The 20,607-nt window shown below is 42.2% G+C and overlaps 1 protein-coding gene across 1 annotated transcript in view; it reads left to right on the forward strand.

Moving 5' to 3' along the window:
- Positions 1 to 20,607, forward strand: part of MCF2 (MCF.2 cell line derived transforming sequence) — a 147,673-nt gene that overhangs the window by 70,350 nt on the left and 56,716 nt on the right. The window contains 5 exon segments of the mRNA XM_020971780.2: positions 10,619 to 10,738; positions 12,886 to 13,002; positions 14,317 to 14,466; positions 18,328 to 18,452; positions 19,061 to 19,175. Coding sequence (XP_020827439.1) covers positions 10,619 to 10,738; positions 12,886 to 13,002; positions 14,317 to 14,466; positions 18,328 to 18,452; positions 19,061 to 19,175 — 627 coding nt within the window.

Consider the following 20,607-nt stretch of genomic DNA (forward strand, 5'->3'; position numbering starts at 1 on the left):
GCTGGATCTATCCAGTTGGAAAGGCTTTGAATACTAACTCAATGTATCCTTTGTCCAAATTTAGTAAGGAGAGGCCTTTCAAAACAAGTTTAGCCAGCATGTAGGTGATTTATTTGTTTGTTTTGACCACAGCCCATTTACTAAGAGAAGGGTTGTGTGCATTGGTGGATTGACCCCCTTCATATGAAATACTAAATCATTGAAGTAGTGAATAATTATCCACTGTTTGACCTGGGCTCTTAACTAGAAATGATACGTAGATTCTCTTTAGGTTGGTAATATCTGTCAGATCTTGTGCTCCATAAGCATATCCTTTGGAAACCTGAGGTCACCCCCATATCCCAATGATGCCACCAGCTGATGGAGGTGTTTTGGCTGTAGCCAAAAGGCCTGGAAGGAGTTGAAATCTTTGTCAGTAGAGGGAATTACATACAAAATAGTGGATTCTTAGATGCTTCAAAATATAGAATAAAGAGTACTTAATTTTATTGGCTGATACCTGACAGTGTTCAGCCTGTAAGAGTTACCCTTTAGGAAGATCAGATATGCTGAGACAAGTCAAAAGGGCTGACCTGGGATTAGGAGATGGAAGAAACAAGAACTAGGTGACATAGTCCCTGATACAAAGTCCTTAGATAGAATGTCTGGAGCACAAGGGTTTTCTGATTTACTTATGTCTTTATAGCATTTAGTTCAGGCAAGGAAGGCCGTGAGAATGACCCTTGCCTCCCCTGTTGCCCTCCATGGCCCTAAATCGTTTCTTCCTTTGTACAACACGTTTTTAGAAAGTGTTCGATCTATTTCTAGAATGCTCTTGGATTTTTGACCAACTATCAGTGGATGTTTTCTAGGATGGGAGGCTTTTATTTTGCAGAAAACTGAAATGAGCCTTTGTTCTCTATCACCCTTGATGAGAGGGCCTCAGAACTTTATTTCTACGACTTAGAAAAGAAGTGGCCTTGGGTTAGAAGAAAGTAACCATTCATATTTGAATGTTTATCCAAAAAAACCAACCCTGCCTTTTGTTTGGATTTTCTCAGTCATTTGTGGATATTCTCATCTGGAATTGAGGTTTCCCTTGCAACAAATAAAACTGATTGATAGAGTATCACATCTGACTTTGTAAGATTTGCCCCTCGCGGTTCCTGTATCTCTGACAAGTGGAAAGGAATCGAATCTCTAGGGTTGTTGTTCGGTCTCAGAGTTATGCCTGTTTCTGTTTCCTCTTAGTGGTCTTTTCATTGGCATCATTTTAGTCCTGGTTCTTTGGGGATCTACTGATTTCTCTTTCATCAGCTCATAAAAATCTTGCTGGGTTTCACTGAGTTCTTCCTTTTTTTGTCATTTCTAATTGCACAATAAGGCAATTGAAGTGTGGTGGATAAAGAGCCAACCTCATAGCCTGGAAGACCTAGATGCAAGTCCTGCCTCTGACACACTCAGTGCTCTAGGCAACACCCTTAAGACCTTGTGTTACACAGAAGGTACAGGCTTGAATTAGCAAAGGGAGATACCTCATCCAGGAATTCCTTAGACCAATGAAATGACAGACCAATGAAATCCCCATCTCTGTATTCTTATACAATAGGTGGTTCCCCTCTAATTCCAAAGCTACCTTTGGATTGTCATGGAACTGCGATGACAAAGAGTCTTCTGAAGTTGGTATCAACACATACTCAGAACTGTAGAATTTTAGCCATTCTGGGTGGGATTATCCAACTTGCAAATACTTCATGTGCTGTCTCCATTCTTTGTTTCTTTATCTATTAAAAAAAAAATCATTTTACTCTTTATTGCGATCTCCACCAGAGGCCCTGGGTACATTTATCCCAGAGAGGAGAAGCCTTAGGGGTAAGTTGCCTTCAGGGATCTGAAGTACTGTTCTGTGGAGGAAGGGTTAGATTTATTCTATTTGGCTCCAGAGAACAGAACCAGGAGCTATGGGTAAAAGTCATAGGGAGGCAAATTGAGGCTTATCAGGAAAAGCTTCCTAATAGTGAGGGCCATCCAGAATGGGCTTCCTCAAAGGATAATGGTGGTTCCCTCCTTGGAGATCTTTGTTTAGTGGTTGGGTGATTATTTGTTGGGTATGTTAATAGTGAGGATTCCTTTCTTGTATGGATTGAACCAGATTGCCACCATGATCCTTTCTGGCTCTCAGATTCTGTGATTGTGAGTATAGAAAGTAAAGAGAGCTTAAATCAGACAATTAAAAAAATAAAGGATGGATGGGAACCACAGGGGTGAGTGTTTGCATGTGAGGAAACTGCTCATCAATCAGTCAACCTAAATATTACTGGGGATGTCATCAATATGTTATGAAGCCTATGGGTAGAGGTGGAGCCTATGGGGAGAAGTGAGGTCCATAGAGATGAGGAGGGGAACAGGGGAGACCTGGAAGTGATCTGTGCTGACAGATGCACTGAAAGTCACTTGCATGGAAGTGATCATTGACTCTGTGGGAGTTCACCAAAGGAGAGAACATAGATAGATGAGAAGATTTAGAACAGAAGCTGCATTTATTAAGCACCTACTATGTGATAGGCACTGTGCTAAGTGCTGGGGATACAATGAAAGACAAAAACAGCATCTGATCTCAAAGAGCTCACAGTCTCATGTGGTGGGGTGGGGTGAAACATGAAAACAACTATGTATAAACAAGTTACATAGGGGCCAAATTGAAGATAATCCTCAGAGCGAAGGCACCAACATTAAGGGGGATCAGGAAAGGCTTCTTGCAGAAGATAGGATTTTATGGTTTTTTTGTTTGTTTTTTTGGTGAGGCAATTGGGGTTAAGTGACTTGCCCAGGGTCACACAGCTAGTAGGTGTTATATATCTGAGACCAGATTTGAACTCAGGTCCTCCTGACTCCAGGGCTGGTGCTCTACCCACAGTGCCACCTAGCTGCCCCAGAAGATAGGATTTTAGCTGAGACTTTTTTCTCTCTTTTTTTTTTAATTTATTCTTAGTTTTCAATATTCACTTTTATAAGATTTTGAGTTCTAAATTTTCCCTCTCCTTCACTTCCCCCCTGCCCCAAGAAGTCATGCAATCTGATATAGGCCATACATGTACAATCATATTAAACATATTTCCACATTAGTCATGCTGTGAAAGAAGAATCAGAACAAAAGAGAAAAACCATGAGAAAGAAAAAAAAAGAAAATAGTATTCTTCAGTCTGCATTCAGGCTTCATAGCTCTTTCTCTGGAGATGGATAGCATTTTCCATCATGAGTCTTTTGGAATTGTCTTAGATCATTGCACTGTGGAGAAGAGCTAAGTTATCAAAGTCAGTCATTACATAGTGTTGCTGTTACTGTGTGCAATGTTCTCCTGGTTTTGGTATCTTCACTCAGCATCAGTCCATACAAGTCTTTCCAGGTTTTTCTGAAATCTGCCTGCTCATCATTTCTTATAGCACAATAGTATTCCATTACATTCATATTCCACAACTTGTTCAGCCATTCCCCAATTCATGGGCATCCCCCTCAATTTCCAATTCTTTGCCACCACAGTAAGAGCTGCTATAAATATTTTTGTACACGTGGGTCCTTTTCCCTTTTTATTATCTCTTTGGGATACAGACTTAGTAGTGGTATTGCTAGATGAAAGGGTATGCACAGTTTTATAGGTCTTTGGGCACAATTCCAAATTACTCTCCAGAGACTTGAAGGAAGTCAGGAAAGCCAGGAGGCAGAGATGAGGGAGCAAAAGAGACAGAAGGAACAGTCAGAGAAATAGGAGGCAAAGTAGGCAAATGAGAGATTCATGAAGGAAGAGGCAGTTCTATGGTGGGGCACTCATACAGATCAAGTTAAGAAGGTAGTTTTTGTACTTAACGACCCTTGTACCGTTACCATATGTACTCCTACTGCTTTATTTTCTGTCTTCTCTCCCTTCGTCTGCTTCCACCCCAATATTTATGCAGGACCAAAAATGGCTCCTGTTCTTTTAGTCTGTTTCTTTTTAAATAGCATCATCCTTCCATCCAAGTCTCCATGAGCCAAATTGACAATGTGTCATTCCCAATCTGCTTCACTTGGACTACCTTATTGACCTAGGAGCAGGGGAGGTAACATTTCGGTGTCTCTTCTAGATGGGATGGCACTAGAAATGAAGTTGTAGTGGGGAATTGGACTGTTGATTTCACTCTTATCAAAATGGGTCAGCCTCTGTCTAGACACAGCCTAAAAGCTCGTTGTTGGGTCTCCCAAACTTGGCTGCTCATATCAAGAATGGTTAATAGATTGGAAGATCCCTGTATCCAAGAAGCCTCAGACACTTGACATTTGATACTTACTAGCTGTGGAGATATTGGCTCAACAAGCCTCCTAAAATTAGCCTGCACTGATGGATTTTGCCAATGTAATTATACTGGCAAGAGATGAAGTCTTTCATCCTTTTAGAAGTTTTTTTTTTATAAATGCAAGTTTTTGTGGGATATTTTTTTTGTCAAGTAAATTGCTAAATATTTTGAAAGAATTAAATCAAGAAGGTGATTTTAGGATGAAATAATGAGAAAGGGTTTTTTTTATGAGAATGATTTGATTAGTATGTAATAATCTTCTGAAGGAATTCTCAGGATGCTTGGCGCTTAAGATAAAAGATGGAGTCAAGCAGTGCGGGCCATTCTCAATGTTTCTTTTACCAATGCCATACTAGCTGTTGCCAGCAATTTCTTTCTTGTCTCCTTCCTGACCTCCTCTCCCACTCTAGGGTCACTATTCCCAAAGAATCCAAACTTCTGGACTCTCACCTTTGGGCTGCTTCTGCTTGTAGAGAAAAAATTCAGAAACTTCCCAGAACAAATGTCCTTCATAAAAGGATTTGTTCTGTAAAACTTGGTCTCAGTCAAAAGGCCGCACCCAAGGACCTAGAAGGCCACATGTGGCCTCAAGGCCACAGGTTCTCTACCCCTGCCCCAGGCCATACCCAGCACAAGGTTCCCATCTCCCTTCGCAAAACATCTCTCTTCACCCATAGGAGCATTTATCAATGGAACCCCTTCCCACCACCAAAGCAAGACCTTCCTCTTTCACTGCCCCCCTTCCCTTTTCAATCCTTCCTTCTCTTTCCGAGAGACCACAGGGATCACCTTCCCCTCATTGCTAGCCCTTGATTTGACCCAGGTACATCACACACTCCCCTCTATCCCCCTGTTCCCTTACCAACTCTTTCAGACACCCTTTCATTTTGTAATGTAAGTGCCACAAAACACATTAGTCATCTGTGGGCACAATGCCAGAAAGTTCTGTCTATATTACCCTAGGCTTACTTCTCTGCTGTTATCTCCATGTGACTTCTGGATTTACTCCTATCTCCTTGTATCCATTTAGAAATAAATTTCTTCTTCTTTCCTATGTTGTTACTCTATTGCTGTTGCTGTCCCTTGGCTGCTACATTTATTCATCTTTCCTGCATTTTTGGGGGTGTTATCTAAGTTTTCAGAAAGCAAGTTTTCTGGTCTGATTTTTTAAGAATATTTCAAATTGTTTCAATGTCAAGGCATTTTCATTCATAGTTAAGCTCAGATTTGCAGAGTAGATCACTGTGGGCTTCATCCTGAGCTGCAGTGCTCTTCAGAACATATTGCTGCATTCCCTCCTGAGTTTTCTAGTGGACGTAAAATAGTCATGTGTTATTTAAATTTCCTTTCCTTTGTATTTGAAGTTCTTCCTCCAGTTAACTTACAGAACCTACAGAAGGTAATCTTTGAATTCTTTCAAATTATATTTCATTTTCTGTATTCAGGAATTCTGGGCAGTTTTCTTGTATTATTTCTTGTATTATGATTTTCAGGTTTTGTTTTTTATTTTACTTGTCATGTTATTGTAGGAGATCGATATTCCTTAAGTCTTATCCTGTGTTTGAATTCAGTATATTTTGATTGGCTACAGAGTAAATTTCTTTTAATGTTATTGTTTTTAGCTTGTCTTCTTCTAGATTATCCTTTATTTCTGTGTATTTGAACTGCAATTATTATTCTCTCTTTTGTTTCTTTGGTGAGTTCTGTCATTGCTGATTCAAGTTTTTCTATTCTACCAATTATTTTTTATGTAGAGGCAATAAAATCTGCTCTCATAATTCTCATTTCTTTTTTTTTTAAACCACTCAGGAAGAATGTGTTGTGGTTCCATGTTGTCGTATTTCATAGGGTCCTCTGTCTCATCAAGTTCATTTTCCTTTGTTTTTTAGTATTTATTCATAGATGCCTCAAGTCATTTACTAGATCTGGAGGCCATATTTCCTTCAGTTGTTAATGTTTTCCTGTTGATTTGTCTGTTTATTTTTCAGGTCTTTGATTTTTCTTCTTCCTGAGATCTTTGGTAATTTTAATCCTCCTCCTCCTTATTTCCCCCCATTGTTCCTTTTCTGAGTGAGCAGTTTCCCCTATTGCTTACTTTCTCTTCCCTCTGTTGGTTTTTTCATTGGAGGGTAGATCAGTCAGTCACTCAATTAACATTTATTATGTGCTACTATGTGCCAGACACTGTGCTAAGTGCTGGGGATATGAAAAATAGCAAAAGATAGTCCTTGCCCTCGAGGAGCTCACAATGAAATGGGAGAGAAAACAAGCAAACAAGTATATACAAATGAGCTTTATACAGGATCAATAGGAAGTAATTAAGAGAAGGGAGGCCGTAGAATTGAGAGGTTGGGAAAGGTTTCCTGTAGAAGATTTTAGTTGGGACTTAAAGGAAGCCAGGGAAGGCAGGAGGTAGAGATAAGGAGGCAGAGCATGGGGGATAGCCATAGTGAATGCCAGAGCCAGGAGATGGAGTGTCTTGTTTGTGGAACAGTGACCAGTCACCGGATCAGAGTAAGGTATAAGAGGACTGGAAAGATAGGAGAGGGATAGGTTATGAATGGCTTTGAATGTCAAACAGGATTTTTGTATTTGATCCTGAAGGCTATAGGGAGCCATGAGTTTCTTGAGTGTGGAAGTGTGGGTGGGGTGATTTGGTTGGACTACAGCTTTAGCAGGGTCACTTTGGTGGCTGAATGGAGGATAGATTAGAGTAAGGAGACCTGAGGCAGGCAGAACTACCAGCAGGCTATTGCAATAGTCCAGGCATGAGGTGATAAGGGTCTGTACTAGGGTGGTGGCAGTGTCAGAGGAGAGAAGGAGGAGAATTCCAGAGATATTGCAAAGGTGAAATTGGCAGGCTTTGGCAACAGCTTGAATATGGGGGGGGGGTGAGAGAAAGCAAAGAGTGACTTTTGGGGTATAGAACTAGCCCTAGCTAGACACTGGGCTCTTTCCCTCAGTCTTAGTGGAGTGATGCAAAACCTCTTCCTCCTACCATCCCCCAACCCCCTGCACCTTATCCTGCCATGTTCTTTCTGTTCCTCAGTTCTCTAGACTGGCAATTTAGACCACTGCCATGTTGGTGCCCCTGCAGCCTGGGGTGATTTCTATCCTTTGGAGTTTAGGTCTCTAAGACTCCGGGAGGAGGGGGGAGCTTAGAGTATGGGCTTGAGCTCTGCTTCCAGCCCAGACGCATGTTCTACCCGATTCGCTTTGTTCCACTGCTCTCCCATAGAGACCTTTCTGTAGTAGAACGCTGCTGTGATATTGGTTGTCGAGGCCCTGGAAAGAGGCAGGTGGCACCAGGCTAGGTGGTTACATATTTTTTGCAAGGTTGTAGGTCAGGTCCTGGGGATGGCTAGTGCAGCCTCACTGCTCGCAGTATGGTGTGTGGTGGAGGAGAGAATACTGTGTGAACTCATGATAGGCATCAGTTCATGGAGCTTTTTTAACCTCCTTTTGGGCTCTGAGTATCATGGATCATTGAGGCAGCCGAAGCTGTTTTATACGTGGTGCATCATTTCTGTTTGGGAGAGGTCATGGGGATCGGAGGAAATGTCTAGTCCTCCATCATATTGCTTATGTGACCTTCAATCTATATGCATAGTTTCCTTCTACCCTACCCCCTCTCTATAGTATCCCCTAGTTGACCTTCTGCTTCTAAGCCCTTAGTTAGCAACATTATAGGGGAAAGTTTTATTAGAATAAAAATAACAAAAAAGGACTCCTAGAATGAGGGGCCATTAAGTCTCAAAGACGAATTTGAGTCTTTAGAGTCAAGTAGAGTGATTATTATGGGGGGCAGCTAGGTGGCACAGTGGATAGAGCACCAGCCCTGAAGTCAGGAGGACCTGATTTCAAATGCAGCCTCAGAACAAACACTTGACACTTACTAGCTGTGTGACCCTGGGCAAATCACTTAACCCCAATTGCCTAAAAAAAAAGAAAGAAAGAAAGAAAGAAAGAAAGAAAGAAAGAAAGAAAGAAAGAAAGAAAGAAAGAAAGAAAAACAAAAAGAAAAAAGATTATTATGCAACATAAGGTTTCATTCAGAGGAGCATGATGGGAGGGACCAAAGAGATAACTTCTATAGTCCCACTATCTTCTGCCTTGGGCAGACCCCAGCTGGTAGATTGTATCCAGTTCTAGGCACCAAGTGTTCGCAAGAGAGCAAGTGGGATAGTGAGAAGAATTGGAGCACAGAGCTAGTATGTGAGGATTGAAGTGACTGGGGGTATTTAACCTGGAGAAGACTTTAGGTGCTGCATAATAACTGTCTAAGGGCTCTCAAGAGGTGCTTCCATTTGTTGTGCTTGGCCCCAGAGGGCAGAACTAGTTGTAATGGGTGTGATTTGCCAAGAAATAAATTGGATTTCCTTGATGTTAGGAACATCCCACCAGTGAGAGCTGCCTGTAAGTGGAATGGGCAGCCTCAGGAGGGAGTAAACTCTGTCACTGAAGGTGGTAGAGGCTTGGTGCCGCTTGTTAGAAATGTTATGGGGGCAGCTAGGTGGTGCAGTGGATTTCTATCTGGCCTTGGAGTCAGGAGGACCTGAGTTCAAATCCAACCTTAGACACTTGACACTAGCTGTGTGACCTTGGGCAAGTCACTTAACCCCGATTGCCTCAAAAAAAAATGTTACCATGGTGATTCTTGTGCAGTTGTGGGTTGGACCAACTGGCCTTGGAGGGCCCTTCTAATGTGGGAATTCTGGGCTTCTTTGTCATTGCCTCTGACTCTGGACTCAACTCCTCTCCTCCCTTCTTCTCCCTGCTTCCTGCAGAATTCTGACAATCAACTTTGTCCAAAGATAGATTCTCTGTTTGCTTTTCTTAAATGCCCTGGCTGCCACAGGCTCTTGGCTTAAATAGTTGTCAATGAGCTGGTTTCACTCCCCTCCTCTCTCTCTGTAGCCATAGCCTGGTGGAACCCACAGCTCCTATCTGAACTGCCCTCAGACTTCTTTCTCCTCTGGCTATTATTGGGGCTATCAGAGTTCAAACTTGACTCCTAAAAGAAGATATGAGAACATGGCTGAAATGTGCTTTCCGCAATGTTATCTTGTTTGAGTGTTACAATGGGCGGTACAGATATTTTACAGATAAGCAGACTGAGGCACTGAGAGGCTAAATGACTTATCCATAGCCATACTGAAAAGATTCAAACCTGAGTCTCTCTTGATTCCAGGCTCACTTGAGTTTTTCTGTTGTAGCAACCAGCCTTCCGAAATTCAAAGACTGAGAAAGTGAATGAATGCACAAAGAAATGAAGAAGGGATTGGGGTGGGGGAGCTCAGTTGCTTTCTGAATGCAGTTAGGGTCCATTTTATGACCTATTTTTTACTTTTTAAAATTTAAATTTCAATTACTGAGCATTTTTCTTTCCTTCTCTCATTGGAAAAAGAAAGAATGAAAAGCCGACCCCTTTTACAAATATGCATAGTCAAGGGAAACACATTCCCTCATTGGCCATGTCTGAAAATATAATTCTCATTCTTCACGGCTGCGCAAGTCAAAAGACTGGAGGGTGGTGGGTAATAGCAGGGAACTTAAGGAGAGGATCACATGAGCTTCAAAGAGTAGAGGTTATTGACTGATGGCAGCAGAAAAAAGGGGTGGAAGGGTCCAGTGGGCCACGGGATTTGTAGGTGTGTCCTTGGTCCTAAGAGCCAGGTAGAATGAGAGGAGCAGGCAGAAGGCCAACTCTGAGCTTGTGGGAGGTGGAAGAAACACGAAAAAAAGAGTTAGAGTGTCAGGGTGTAATTATTTCTGATAGCATGGTATTCAAGTAGATAGCTGATTGGGGAGGAGCTGAGCTGGGGAAGGATGAGAATATGATGGGAAAATCTTGATTGAAACATCTCAGGAAATGTCTGTCTTAATGTATGTTGCTAGGTTTTATATCCTAAAATACCCTTTGTGATCTTCAAAAGACTGACACACAGTATAGTTTTCTCCTATTATTAATTGCAAGTCTATTGTCTTTCAGCTGCATCATGGGTTAAATTGGAACTTGTGGGCTAGCTTGGGAACTGGTCTCGTCTTCATGGAAAAATGTGCTCTGAGTTCTAAACAAATGACTTACTGTTTAAGAAAATATAGCATGAGGTACAATTCTCAATTGCAAGGGGTTCCAGTTGTTGATTTGTGTGTTTTGTGAGCCTCTCGATACAGGTTTCATGACTCTGAGGTTTTCTGGGACTCTCTTGACTTTGCCAGTGACTGTCTTGATGACTCAGTGGCCGCCCGATGGTCGGGCAGGGGAATCTCCTGACTGGTTTTGTGTTTTTTTTTTTTGTCCCCAGGCCTCTTTTCCAGGGAACTTGCATTTGGTTATGGTCTTGAGGCCCACAAGTTTTATCCAACGCACTTTCACAGACATTGGCTTTCGGTTCAGTCAAGATGATTTCATTCTCAAATTGCCGGTAAGAATGTGTAAACACTCTAATCCTCATGAAAACTTTGCACTCTACATTTAGGGGTTCTGCTTTCCTGGCAGCCAGTAGACATTTTAAAGAATAGAAGCTAAAATTTAAATCATCAGGAAATCGAATTTTAAAATATTTTGATTTTTAAAAAATTATTTTATTGATGCCTTAGCTTTTCTTTTCACAGTAATTTCTGGATATTATCCCCTTCCCCTGGTGTTAAACCTTCCCTTGTAACAAAGAAAATAGTTGATCTTTTTTCCCCCTCAAGATCAAAGAGAAAGAACTACATTGCTTAATATTTTACAAAGGATGTGAAAACATTCATTGTTTTTTTTTTTAACTTGTCATTCCTTCAACAATTTAACAACCATTTATTAAGTGCTGGGCAGAGTTCTAGATACTGAGGATTCACAGATAAAAACAAAACAGTTCCTTGCCCTTAAGGGGCTTACTGTCTCATAGGGAGATGCATAAATGCAAAAGATATAAAAAAAATAACCCAGAGCAGTTTTAAGAGAAAGAGATCCCTAGCAACTGGGAGCATCAAAGGCCTCATGTAGGAGGGAGTACTTGAGATGAACCATGAAAGAAGCTAAGGATTCTGTATATGAAGGACATATCACTGAAGATTCTTTTATTTCTTTTAAAGGAAAATGCGTTCTGGGATGTGAAGTAATTGGAGCTTGCATCGTAGGAAATTACAGAACACCCTGATCTTTTTTCATTTCTAGCTTTTAGTATAACAACAACAAACATTTGATAGCACTTTGCATATATTTTATCATTTGTACCTCACAATAGCCCTGTGAAGCAGGTAGTATAAGTATCATTATCCTCATTTTACAGATGAGTAAACTGAGGTTCAGAATGGCCTTTAAAAAAAAAGCTCAGGGGCAGCTAGGTGGCTCAGCAGATAGAGCACCAGCCCTGAAGTCAGGAGGACCTGAGTTCAAATCCGGCCTCAGACACTTACTAGCTGTGTGACCCCGGGCAAGTCACTTAAACCTGATTGCCCCCCCCCCCAAAAAAAAAGAGAAATTGAAAGTGTTGGAGGCAGGATAAACATAGAGGGTTCAATGTAGTCAGTGCAAATATTTGTCTGTTTGCCTGTTGTATCCCTCCAGCAGAATGTAAACTTCCTGAGGGCAGGGACTGTTTTTCAGTTCTATGTATGATTAGAGTCAGGAAGATCTGGGTTCAAATGCCTCCTCTCACAGTTCCTACCTTTGTGTAACCGTTAGTAAGTCACTTGATGTCTCTGAGCCTTAGACAGCTTCTAACACATTATCTACTAAGTTTTAGGTTAGGGCTTCTGAAACTGTCATGTCCTGGACTTTTTTGGCAGCCTGGTGAAGGCTATGGATCCCTTCTTAGAATTACGTTTTTAGATGCATAAAATGAAATACATAGGATTACGAAGGAAATCGATTATGTTGAAATCCAGTTATCAAAATATGAAAAACCCTAGTTTCATGGACCCGAGGTTAAGAACCTCTGATGTAGAGGGTCTGGATGGATTGGGGTGTGTGTGTGTGTGTGTGTGTGTGTGTGTGTGTGTGTGTGTGTGTGTGTGTGTGTATGTGTGTATGTGTGTGTAGTTCCCACATAAATCCCAGATCCTTGTGTATTTTGAGGGTTAAGAACAAAATAGTGATATTATAATAGTGATAATATAAGTGGGAAAACAACTGAAATTGGGTCCCTTGGAGGGGTTAGCCATTCTACTCTTTTTTCGGCAGCGCCAGAATGAACATAGAGGCATTGGCCCAGAACCCCTTCCTTGGGTTTTGTCTTAGGGCTCTCATGTACAGGTATCCCTTGGGTTTTATCACCCCTTTCTGAAACCTCACCTTTGTCAACGTATGCTTTTGGAGGAAGGAGATTTAAGTATTTGATGCGTTTCTATGGCAATCAATCTTGTTTTACAGAGGGATGTTTCTTATAAAATGAAAACTTATATTGCCTTAAGAAGGCAATGAATTAAGGCAGGTGGTGTGTGTGTGTGTGTGTATGTACATGTGCAGAACTTAGAAAAATTTAGTTTTTGCAAAAAAAACCCCATGTGAAATGTTGTTTTCCATATTCATCTGAGTACTGCAGTCAAAGGAGAGTTAACAGCGTGGTGTTCCTTGTCCTCACAGGTTGTAATGCTTAGTTCTGTCAGTGACTTACTGAGTCACATTGATGAGAAGCAGCTGACCCCTGAATTTGGAGGCACCTTGGAATACTGTCACAGTGAATGGGTTATTTTCAGAACAGTAAGTCCACTTAGAGCAGGAGTTCAGAACTGTTTTGTGTCCTGGGCTCCTTTAACAGTCTGGGGAAATGTATGGACCCCCCCCCCACCCCCTTCTCAGAATGTCTTTAAATGCACAAAGTAGGATTGCAAGGGTTACAAAGGAATCCGACAATATTGAAATACAGCTATTAAAATGTAAAAAAAGAATTCATGATTCTCCGAAATCTATTTATGGATCCCATCAAACCCAGGTCATTACCCTTTGATCCAGAGCACCAGCCCCAAACGAAAAGATGATCATGAAGCTTCTGAAACTGCTTCTGTAATTGATTCTTTTCATGTATATGTGTAGGGGTGAGAGGGGGAGAATGGGTTAATTTCATGTGCAAAGCCATAACTAGAGCTGGGTGAATGGGGTTTTGTCCCAGGGTGCTTACAACCTGCGGTGGCTGGTATCATCTCTTGGCCTCCCTACAAATGGCTGATATTTCTATAGCACCTTGAAGCTTACAAATCATTTTTTTATACTAGAGAGAGAAGAATATAATTTCTGTAAAAATGGTCACCAGAACTCAGAACCCAGATGTCCAGAGTTTTCCCCTTGTGGGAGAATATTAGTATCTAGGATTCATGGTTTATCCAGAAAAGACGAAAAGTGAAGCTCAGTTGCCCTTCATACCGCATAGAGGACTAGCTATAGAAGGCTAGGCTTGGAGTCAGAAAGAACTGGCTTTGAATCTTGCCTCTAGTTTGTGCAACCCTGGGGGAGTGAGTTAACATCTCTGAGCCATAGTTTCCTCATCCTTGAAATGAGGAGAATGATAGCATCTACCCTTATGTTGTGATGGTCAGATGAACTAATGCACAGAAAGCGTTTTGCAAACCTTCAAGCCCTACACGGATGTTAGTTATTATTGTTATTCTCCTTCAAGCATTGCATTAGGATAAAAGAAAACCTGTTCCTTGAGTGCAGGATTTAAAAGATTAAAGAAACAGTGTTAGGCTATACTTTGTCTTTGATACAATGTCACTAAACATGTTACTTGTCCCATAGAAAGATCATTTGCTCACGTGTCCAAGTATTAAAACTACCAAAATTTGGAGTATTTAAGGAAAGATATTTGGAAGAGGGAGACTCATGAGGTGGGCATGAGTGTTAGCATCTGCTTAGCCTCTTTATCGTTTACAGAGTCGAAGAATTGGTCATTTGTGAAAACAGGGCTTCCATTGGGAGCACACATATTACTGTCATGTGTAGAGGAAGAGTGAAGTGTGTTGGCAAGGCCATTCTAGTGATCAAACTGGCCCTGACCTAATCACGGTCCCTCCACAGGCTATTGAAAATTTTGCTCTGACTGTGAAGGAAATCGCACAGGTATTGCAGTCCTTTGGGACTGAATTAGCCGAAACAGAACTGCCAGACGACGCTTTCTCCATTGAGCGACTATTGACAATCCGTACTGAAAAATACTTTCAGTTGAAGGTAAGGCTACTAGAATGGGCCATTCCATTGGTGCCATGGGTTTTCCTTTCTTTCTTTTTTTTTCTTGTTTTTTGGCAAGGCAATTGGGGTTAAATAACTTGCCCAGGGTCACACAGCTAGTAAGTGTTTGGTCTGAGGCCGGATTTGAACTCAAGTCCTCCTGAATCCAAGGCTGGTGCTCTATCCACTGTGCCACCTAGCTGCCCCTTTGTAAAGACAGAAGATGCCCCTTTTGTTTCAGATTGCCTGTTCCCCTCCCCCTCCTCCTGCTGTCCCTCTGGTCTATTTTTTGTGACACACTGAATGGTGAGTCAACTACCTTAGCCCTACTATGTGCTGTTAGGTACTGTAGGCCTACAAAACCAAAACCCAAGTAGTCCTTGCCCTTAATGAGCTTATGTTACACTGGACAGACAGAAAAAGTATATGCAAAATAATACAAAATAATATGATGATAGAGTGCTAGAAATGGAGTCAGAAACACCTGGGTTTGGATTTTTGCCTTAGAAAAAAAATGCCACATTGGGTATTGGGAAATATCTAGGCCTGAATAAGCCACTCACCTCTTTCGCCCTGGTTTGCTAACATGTAAAAAGACAGGGTTGAATTAGATACCCTCTAAGGTTTCTTCTAGGCGGCTAGGTGGTGCTGCAGTGCCCAGAGCTCCAGGCCTGGAGTCAGGAAGACCTGAGTTCAAATCCCAACTCAGATACTTACAAGCTGTGTGACCTTGGGCAAGTCACTTCACCCTGTTTGCTTCAGTTTCCTTATCTGTAAAATGAGCTGGAGAAAGAAATGGCAAACCCCTCCAGTATCTCTGCCAAGAAAACCCCAGATGGAGTCACAAAGAGTTGGACATGACTGAAAAGCAACCAAAGGTTTCCCCTAGCACTGAGATTCCAAGATTCATAAAATTAGCTGAAACCTTGAATGGCCATTTAACTAATCCAGCTTTCATATTATTCTTTTCTATTATGGACAGTCTATTAGGTTTTAAGATGAAAGGTGAGGTTTTGGAAATTTAGACTATGAACATGACATTGTGGTCATTCTATTCTGCAGAGATTTAAAGGAAGTAATACTGGGTTAACAATCTCTCTTTCTTCTGTACTTAATTTATCCTGTTAGCTTGGTGGAACAGTGGATAGTGTTAGAATTAGAGTTAGGAAGACCTGAGTTCAAATTCTGCCTCAGACAATTACTGGCTAGGTGACCCTGGTCACTTAACCTTTGTTAGCCTCAATTTCCTCATCCATAAAATGATAATAATGATGATGATGATGATGATAACAACACCTATCACCCAGAGTTGTTATGAAGCTCAAATGAGGTAACATGTATAAAGTGCTTTGCAAACCTTAAAACACTTTGTAAATGTTATGTATTAAACAGGAGGCCACCAAAGCAATCATCGATGGTAAACATTGCACCAAGTCAAGATAAGTCCTTGCTTCTGTCTCTGGAAGCATACTCTGTCATTTAAAGCCCTTCACCATCTGGCTTCAACTCAGTTTTCTAGACTAGTTTTATATCACTTGCTTTCCCCCAATCTACATTCTTACTAACCTCACTTCCTTCTTGTTCCCTATTTATGATCTTCTATCTCCTGCCTTACTTTTCTCTTTTGGAGTTCCAAGATCCCTTCAAGGATCAGCTCAGATGCTCCCTCCAACACAAGGTCTTCCCTAATCGCTGCCAGTTGTTGGCCCTTCCCTCTCAAAATTACCTTGTACACACTTCCTAGTTCACTGTATATGCTAATAGAATGTAAGTTCCCCAAGGGCAGTGATTGTTGTTATTTGTGTCTTTGCATCCCCAGTGTCTAGCATGCGGCCTGGCACATGCTATTTAGTCATTTCTGGTGTGTCCTATTTGGGGTTTTCTTGGCAAAGATATTGGAGTGGATTGCCATTTCCTTCTCCAGCTCATTTTCAGAGGAGTAAACTGAGGCAAACATGGTGAAGTGAATTGCCCAAAGGTCACATAGCTAGAAGATGAGTTTTCCTCACTCCAGGCCTGGCACTCTATCCACTGTGCCACCTATGTGCCTTGCACATAGTATGCGCTTAATAGATGTTTGTTGAGTCATTAGATGAAAACAGGCACAGTGAATGGCCTTGTCTTCTATGGACTTAACTCTATAGGACAGACAACTTCTGTCCTCGATTGAGGAGGTTAACTGAGGAGACTGGTATCCATGAGCATGATGTTCAACCAGACTCCACTTTAAATGAAGCACTAGTCCCCAGAATCTTTCTTTTCTTTTCTTTTCTTTTCTTTTCTTTTCTTTTCTTTTCTTTTCTTTTCTTTTCTCTTCTCTTCTCTTCTCTTCTCTTCTCTTCTCTTCTCTCTCTTCTCTTCTCTTCTCTTCTCTTCTCTTCTCTTCTCTTCTCTTCTCTTCTCTTCTCTTCTCTTCTCTTCTCTTCTCTTCTCTTCTCTTCTCTTCTCTCTCTCTCTTCTCTCTTCCTCTCTCTCTCTCCTCTCCTCTCCTCTCCTCTCCTCTCCTCTCCTCTCCTCTCCTCTCCTCTCCTCTCCTCTCCTCTCCTCTCCTCTCCTCTCCTCTCCTCTCCTCTCCTCTCCTCTCCTCTCCCCTCCCTCCTCCCTCTCTCCCTCCCTCCCCTCCCTCCCCTCCCTCCCCTCCTCCCCTCCCCTCCCCTCCCCTCCCCTCCCTCCTCCCTCCCCTCCCTCCCTCCCTCCCTCCCCTCCCCTCCCCTCCTCCCTCCCCTCCCCTCCCCTCTCCCCTCCCTCCCCTCCCCTCCCCTCCCCTCCCTCCCTCCCCTCCCCTCCCCTCCCTCCCTCCCCTCCCCTCTCGTCTCCCCTCGTCTCCCCTCCCCTCCCCTCCCTCGTCTCCCTCGTCTCCCCTCCCCTCGTCTCCCTCGTCTCCCCTCCCCTCGTCTCCCCTCCCCTTCCCTCCCCTTCCCTCCCTTCCCTCCCTTCCCTTCCCTTCCTTCCCTTCCCTTCTCCCTTCCCTTCCCTTCCCTTCCCTTCCCTTCCCTTCCCTTCCCTTCCCTTCCCTTCCCTTCCCTTCCCTTTTCTCTTTTCTTTTCTTCTTGGAGGCAGTTGGGGTTAAGTTACTTGCCCAGGGTCACACAGCTAGTAAGTTTCTGAGGCCAGAGCCTTGCTTTCAAGAAGGCTACTGATAGAATAGCTTATGGCTTCTGGCGAGAAGCTATTTAATGCATCAGTGTAAAAATCTTGTTACTCTCTGTTTAAGGATCTTCCCAAACATATACTCTGCAGTAGCTGATCTATACATTGAACTGTAAGCTCTTCCAGAAAGCTGGCTGAATTGGAACCCTGGCTAGCTGAATTGTTAGGCGGGGCGGGGTGGAGTGAGTAGTGCTCCCTTGTGCAAAGTGAAGTCGTTATTTTAATTTTAGTTATTAAGGTGATATAAATACTATCGATAGGCAGTTTGGCATAACGAATGTGAAATCGGGAAAATGCTCAGAGCCTGGGACATTCAAATTATCAGGGAATGCCAGGAAAGCCGACTAAGGTCATGCATCTTCATAGAGCTAGGATATCAAGCACTGCTTCTTGGATGGAAGGACAAAAGAGAAACTTGTCATTGTAATGAGGGTGCACTTATTAGAATTAGGGTAATGGGCTATGAGGGAGGCTGACTTAACACTGAGTCACTCTCTGCCTTTGACCAGGATTGTTCCAAGAGTATGGAATAGGCTACTGCCTACAGGTGGAAATTGACTAGCTTGTAGAGAGCCAAGCTATTACAGTAGGTTGGTTTTCCTTTATATTTTGCTTCAAGAATATATCCTTGTGACTAAATGGAGGCTGGATTTGAGTTGATAAAACTTGAGGTTTTTCAAACAAATTTTCTCTGCTTTTAATCTTTTCCAGGAAGAGATTGTAAGTGTTATGAAAGAAGGAAATATGCTACTGAGGACCTTTGAAGTGCCTAACACTAAAGAATCAAATGAGGAACCTCCTCAAGAAAAACCTGGAGATTGGGAAACTGTTAATAGGTGAGTACCCTGTTTCATTCAGTTCCATTTGATGAGCATTTATTAAACACATACTGTATACCAGGTACTGTGCTACTGTGCAGAGACATCTGGGATGCAGAGATATGCAGAGACAAAAACAAACCAGTCCCTGCCCTCAGGGACCTTACTGTGCAGAGGGCAGCTTTTTTTTATAATTTTGAGGGGAAAGCCAGATTCTTTTGCCCTGCTCTCCTAAGTACAGAGGTTTTCTTGGATGTCCCCCAACCTTCCGAATGTTATTACTGGACATTAATGGTGATCCTTATGGCAGACTGTCCCTGATACAGTGGGATTTGGTGCCTAGATTCACATTCCAGCTCAGTGCCTTCCTTTCCCCATCTGTCAAATAAGGGGCTAGATTAGGTGATCTCTAAGTTCTCTCTTAGCAATAACATTTGACAGTACTAGGAAGTCCTGGAGAGACTTCTGGTTTTCTCTCTCTGTGGGGCATCATGGTCTGGAGCTTTGCTCCTATTTCTCAGTTGCCAAATTAAATTCTTTCTCTGGAAAATAAGTGTCTCACACACACACACACACACACACACACACACAAATTAATAATCATCTTTGGACTTTGATTTGTCAAGATTACTTGCTCAACTGCATGAAATGGAAGTGGCCTTTGATGAATTTTGGGACAAGCACCAATTGAAGATGGATCAGTACGTACAGCTCTGGAAATTTGAACAAAATTTTCTAGAGGTATGTTAACCCCATTGCTCTTCTCTAGGGAGATTTTAGGCCTTTTCAGTGAGATAATCTTGCTATCACAACACCTTGTGTCACTGGTTTTTTTTTCCAGATTTGTAAGCAAACATAATGGTTTGATGTATTTTAAAAAGTTTCTCTATCCCAGCGGTCAGTAAAGAGATGTGAAGGGGGCAGGTAGGCGGCGCAGTGGATAGAACACTGGCCCTGAAGTCAGGAGGACCTGAGTTCAAATCTGGCCTCAGACCAAACACTTGATACTTACTAGCTGTGTGACCCTGGGCTAGTCACTTAATCCCAATTGCCTAAAAAAAAAAATAAAAAATAAAGAGATGTGAAGTTCATTGAAAGAATGATTAGGTATTTCCAAAAAAAAAAAAAGGTTGAATAATTAGTAACGGATGATATTTTTATAGCACCCTAAAGTTTGCAAAGGGCTGTCTGTAGATCATCTGCTTTGTACTGTGTGACCACTCTGTGAGGTACATGCTATTATAATACCCATTTTACAGTTGGGGAAATTGAGGCTCAGAGAGGTGGAGAACCTTGCCCTGGATGACATGGCTCTTAAACATCTGTGGTGGAATTTGAGTCTAGATCTTCCTGGATCCAAGCCTAATACTCTATCTTCTTTCTACTATGAATGGCCAGACTCAAGAAGTAGTCAACCTCAAAAAAAAAATGGGGTGGTTCATGGCTGGACAGCAGTTTATCTGAAAAATACCTGGAGATGTTAGTAGATTGGAAGCTTCACATGAGGCAGCAGGGTGATGCAACAGCCAGAAAAGCTTATGTGATGGGCTTCATCTGGAGGGACCCAATTTCTAGGAATGGGTTGGTGTAGTACTCTTCCATATTCTCCCCACATCTGGGGGATTGTGTTCAATTCTGGATATCACATTTTAGAGAAGAACAGATAATCTGGAAGATGTCCGAAAGAGAGCAACTCAGATGGCACAGGGCCTTCAGTCTGTGCCATGTGAGGATCAGTTGTAGGACCTAGGAATGGTTAGCCTGGAGAAGAGAAGACTTAAGGAAGACATGCGATGTCTTCAAGGTTTCAGAAGGGTATAGAAGTATAGCTTTAGAGGAGAGAGACCTCAGATGGAACCATCTACTCTAATCCCCTCATTTTATGAACGACAAGGCTTTGACCTAGAATGACTTGCCCAGGTACTTAGCAGGTATCAAAGATTGGACTGAGACTCAGGGTCTCTGACTCCAAATCCAGTATTCCTTCCACCCCATGAAGCTGGAAATGGAATTAGTGTTATCCTGCTTGACCTTAGGGAGCAGAAAAAGGAAAATGGGGGAAAGTTCCATGGAGGCTATTCCAAACTGCAGAGCTCTCTATAAATGTGATCCTCTGACATTATCATGCCCTTTTTATCTTCCCACCTTATCAGTGTTTATTTATATCAGTGCT

This window comes from Phascolarctos cinereus, unplaced genomic scaffold (genome assembly GCF_003287225.1).
Source record: "Phascolarctos cinereus isolate Bilbo 61053 unplaced genomic scaffold, phaCin_HiC Scaffold_8;HRSCAF=390, whole genome shotgun sequence".
In the NCBI taxonomy this organism is placed as follows: Eukaryota; Metazoa; Chordata; class Mammalia; order Diprotodontia; family Phascolarctidae; genus Phascolarctos; species Phascolarctos cinereus.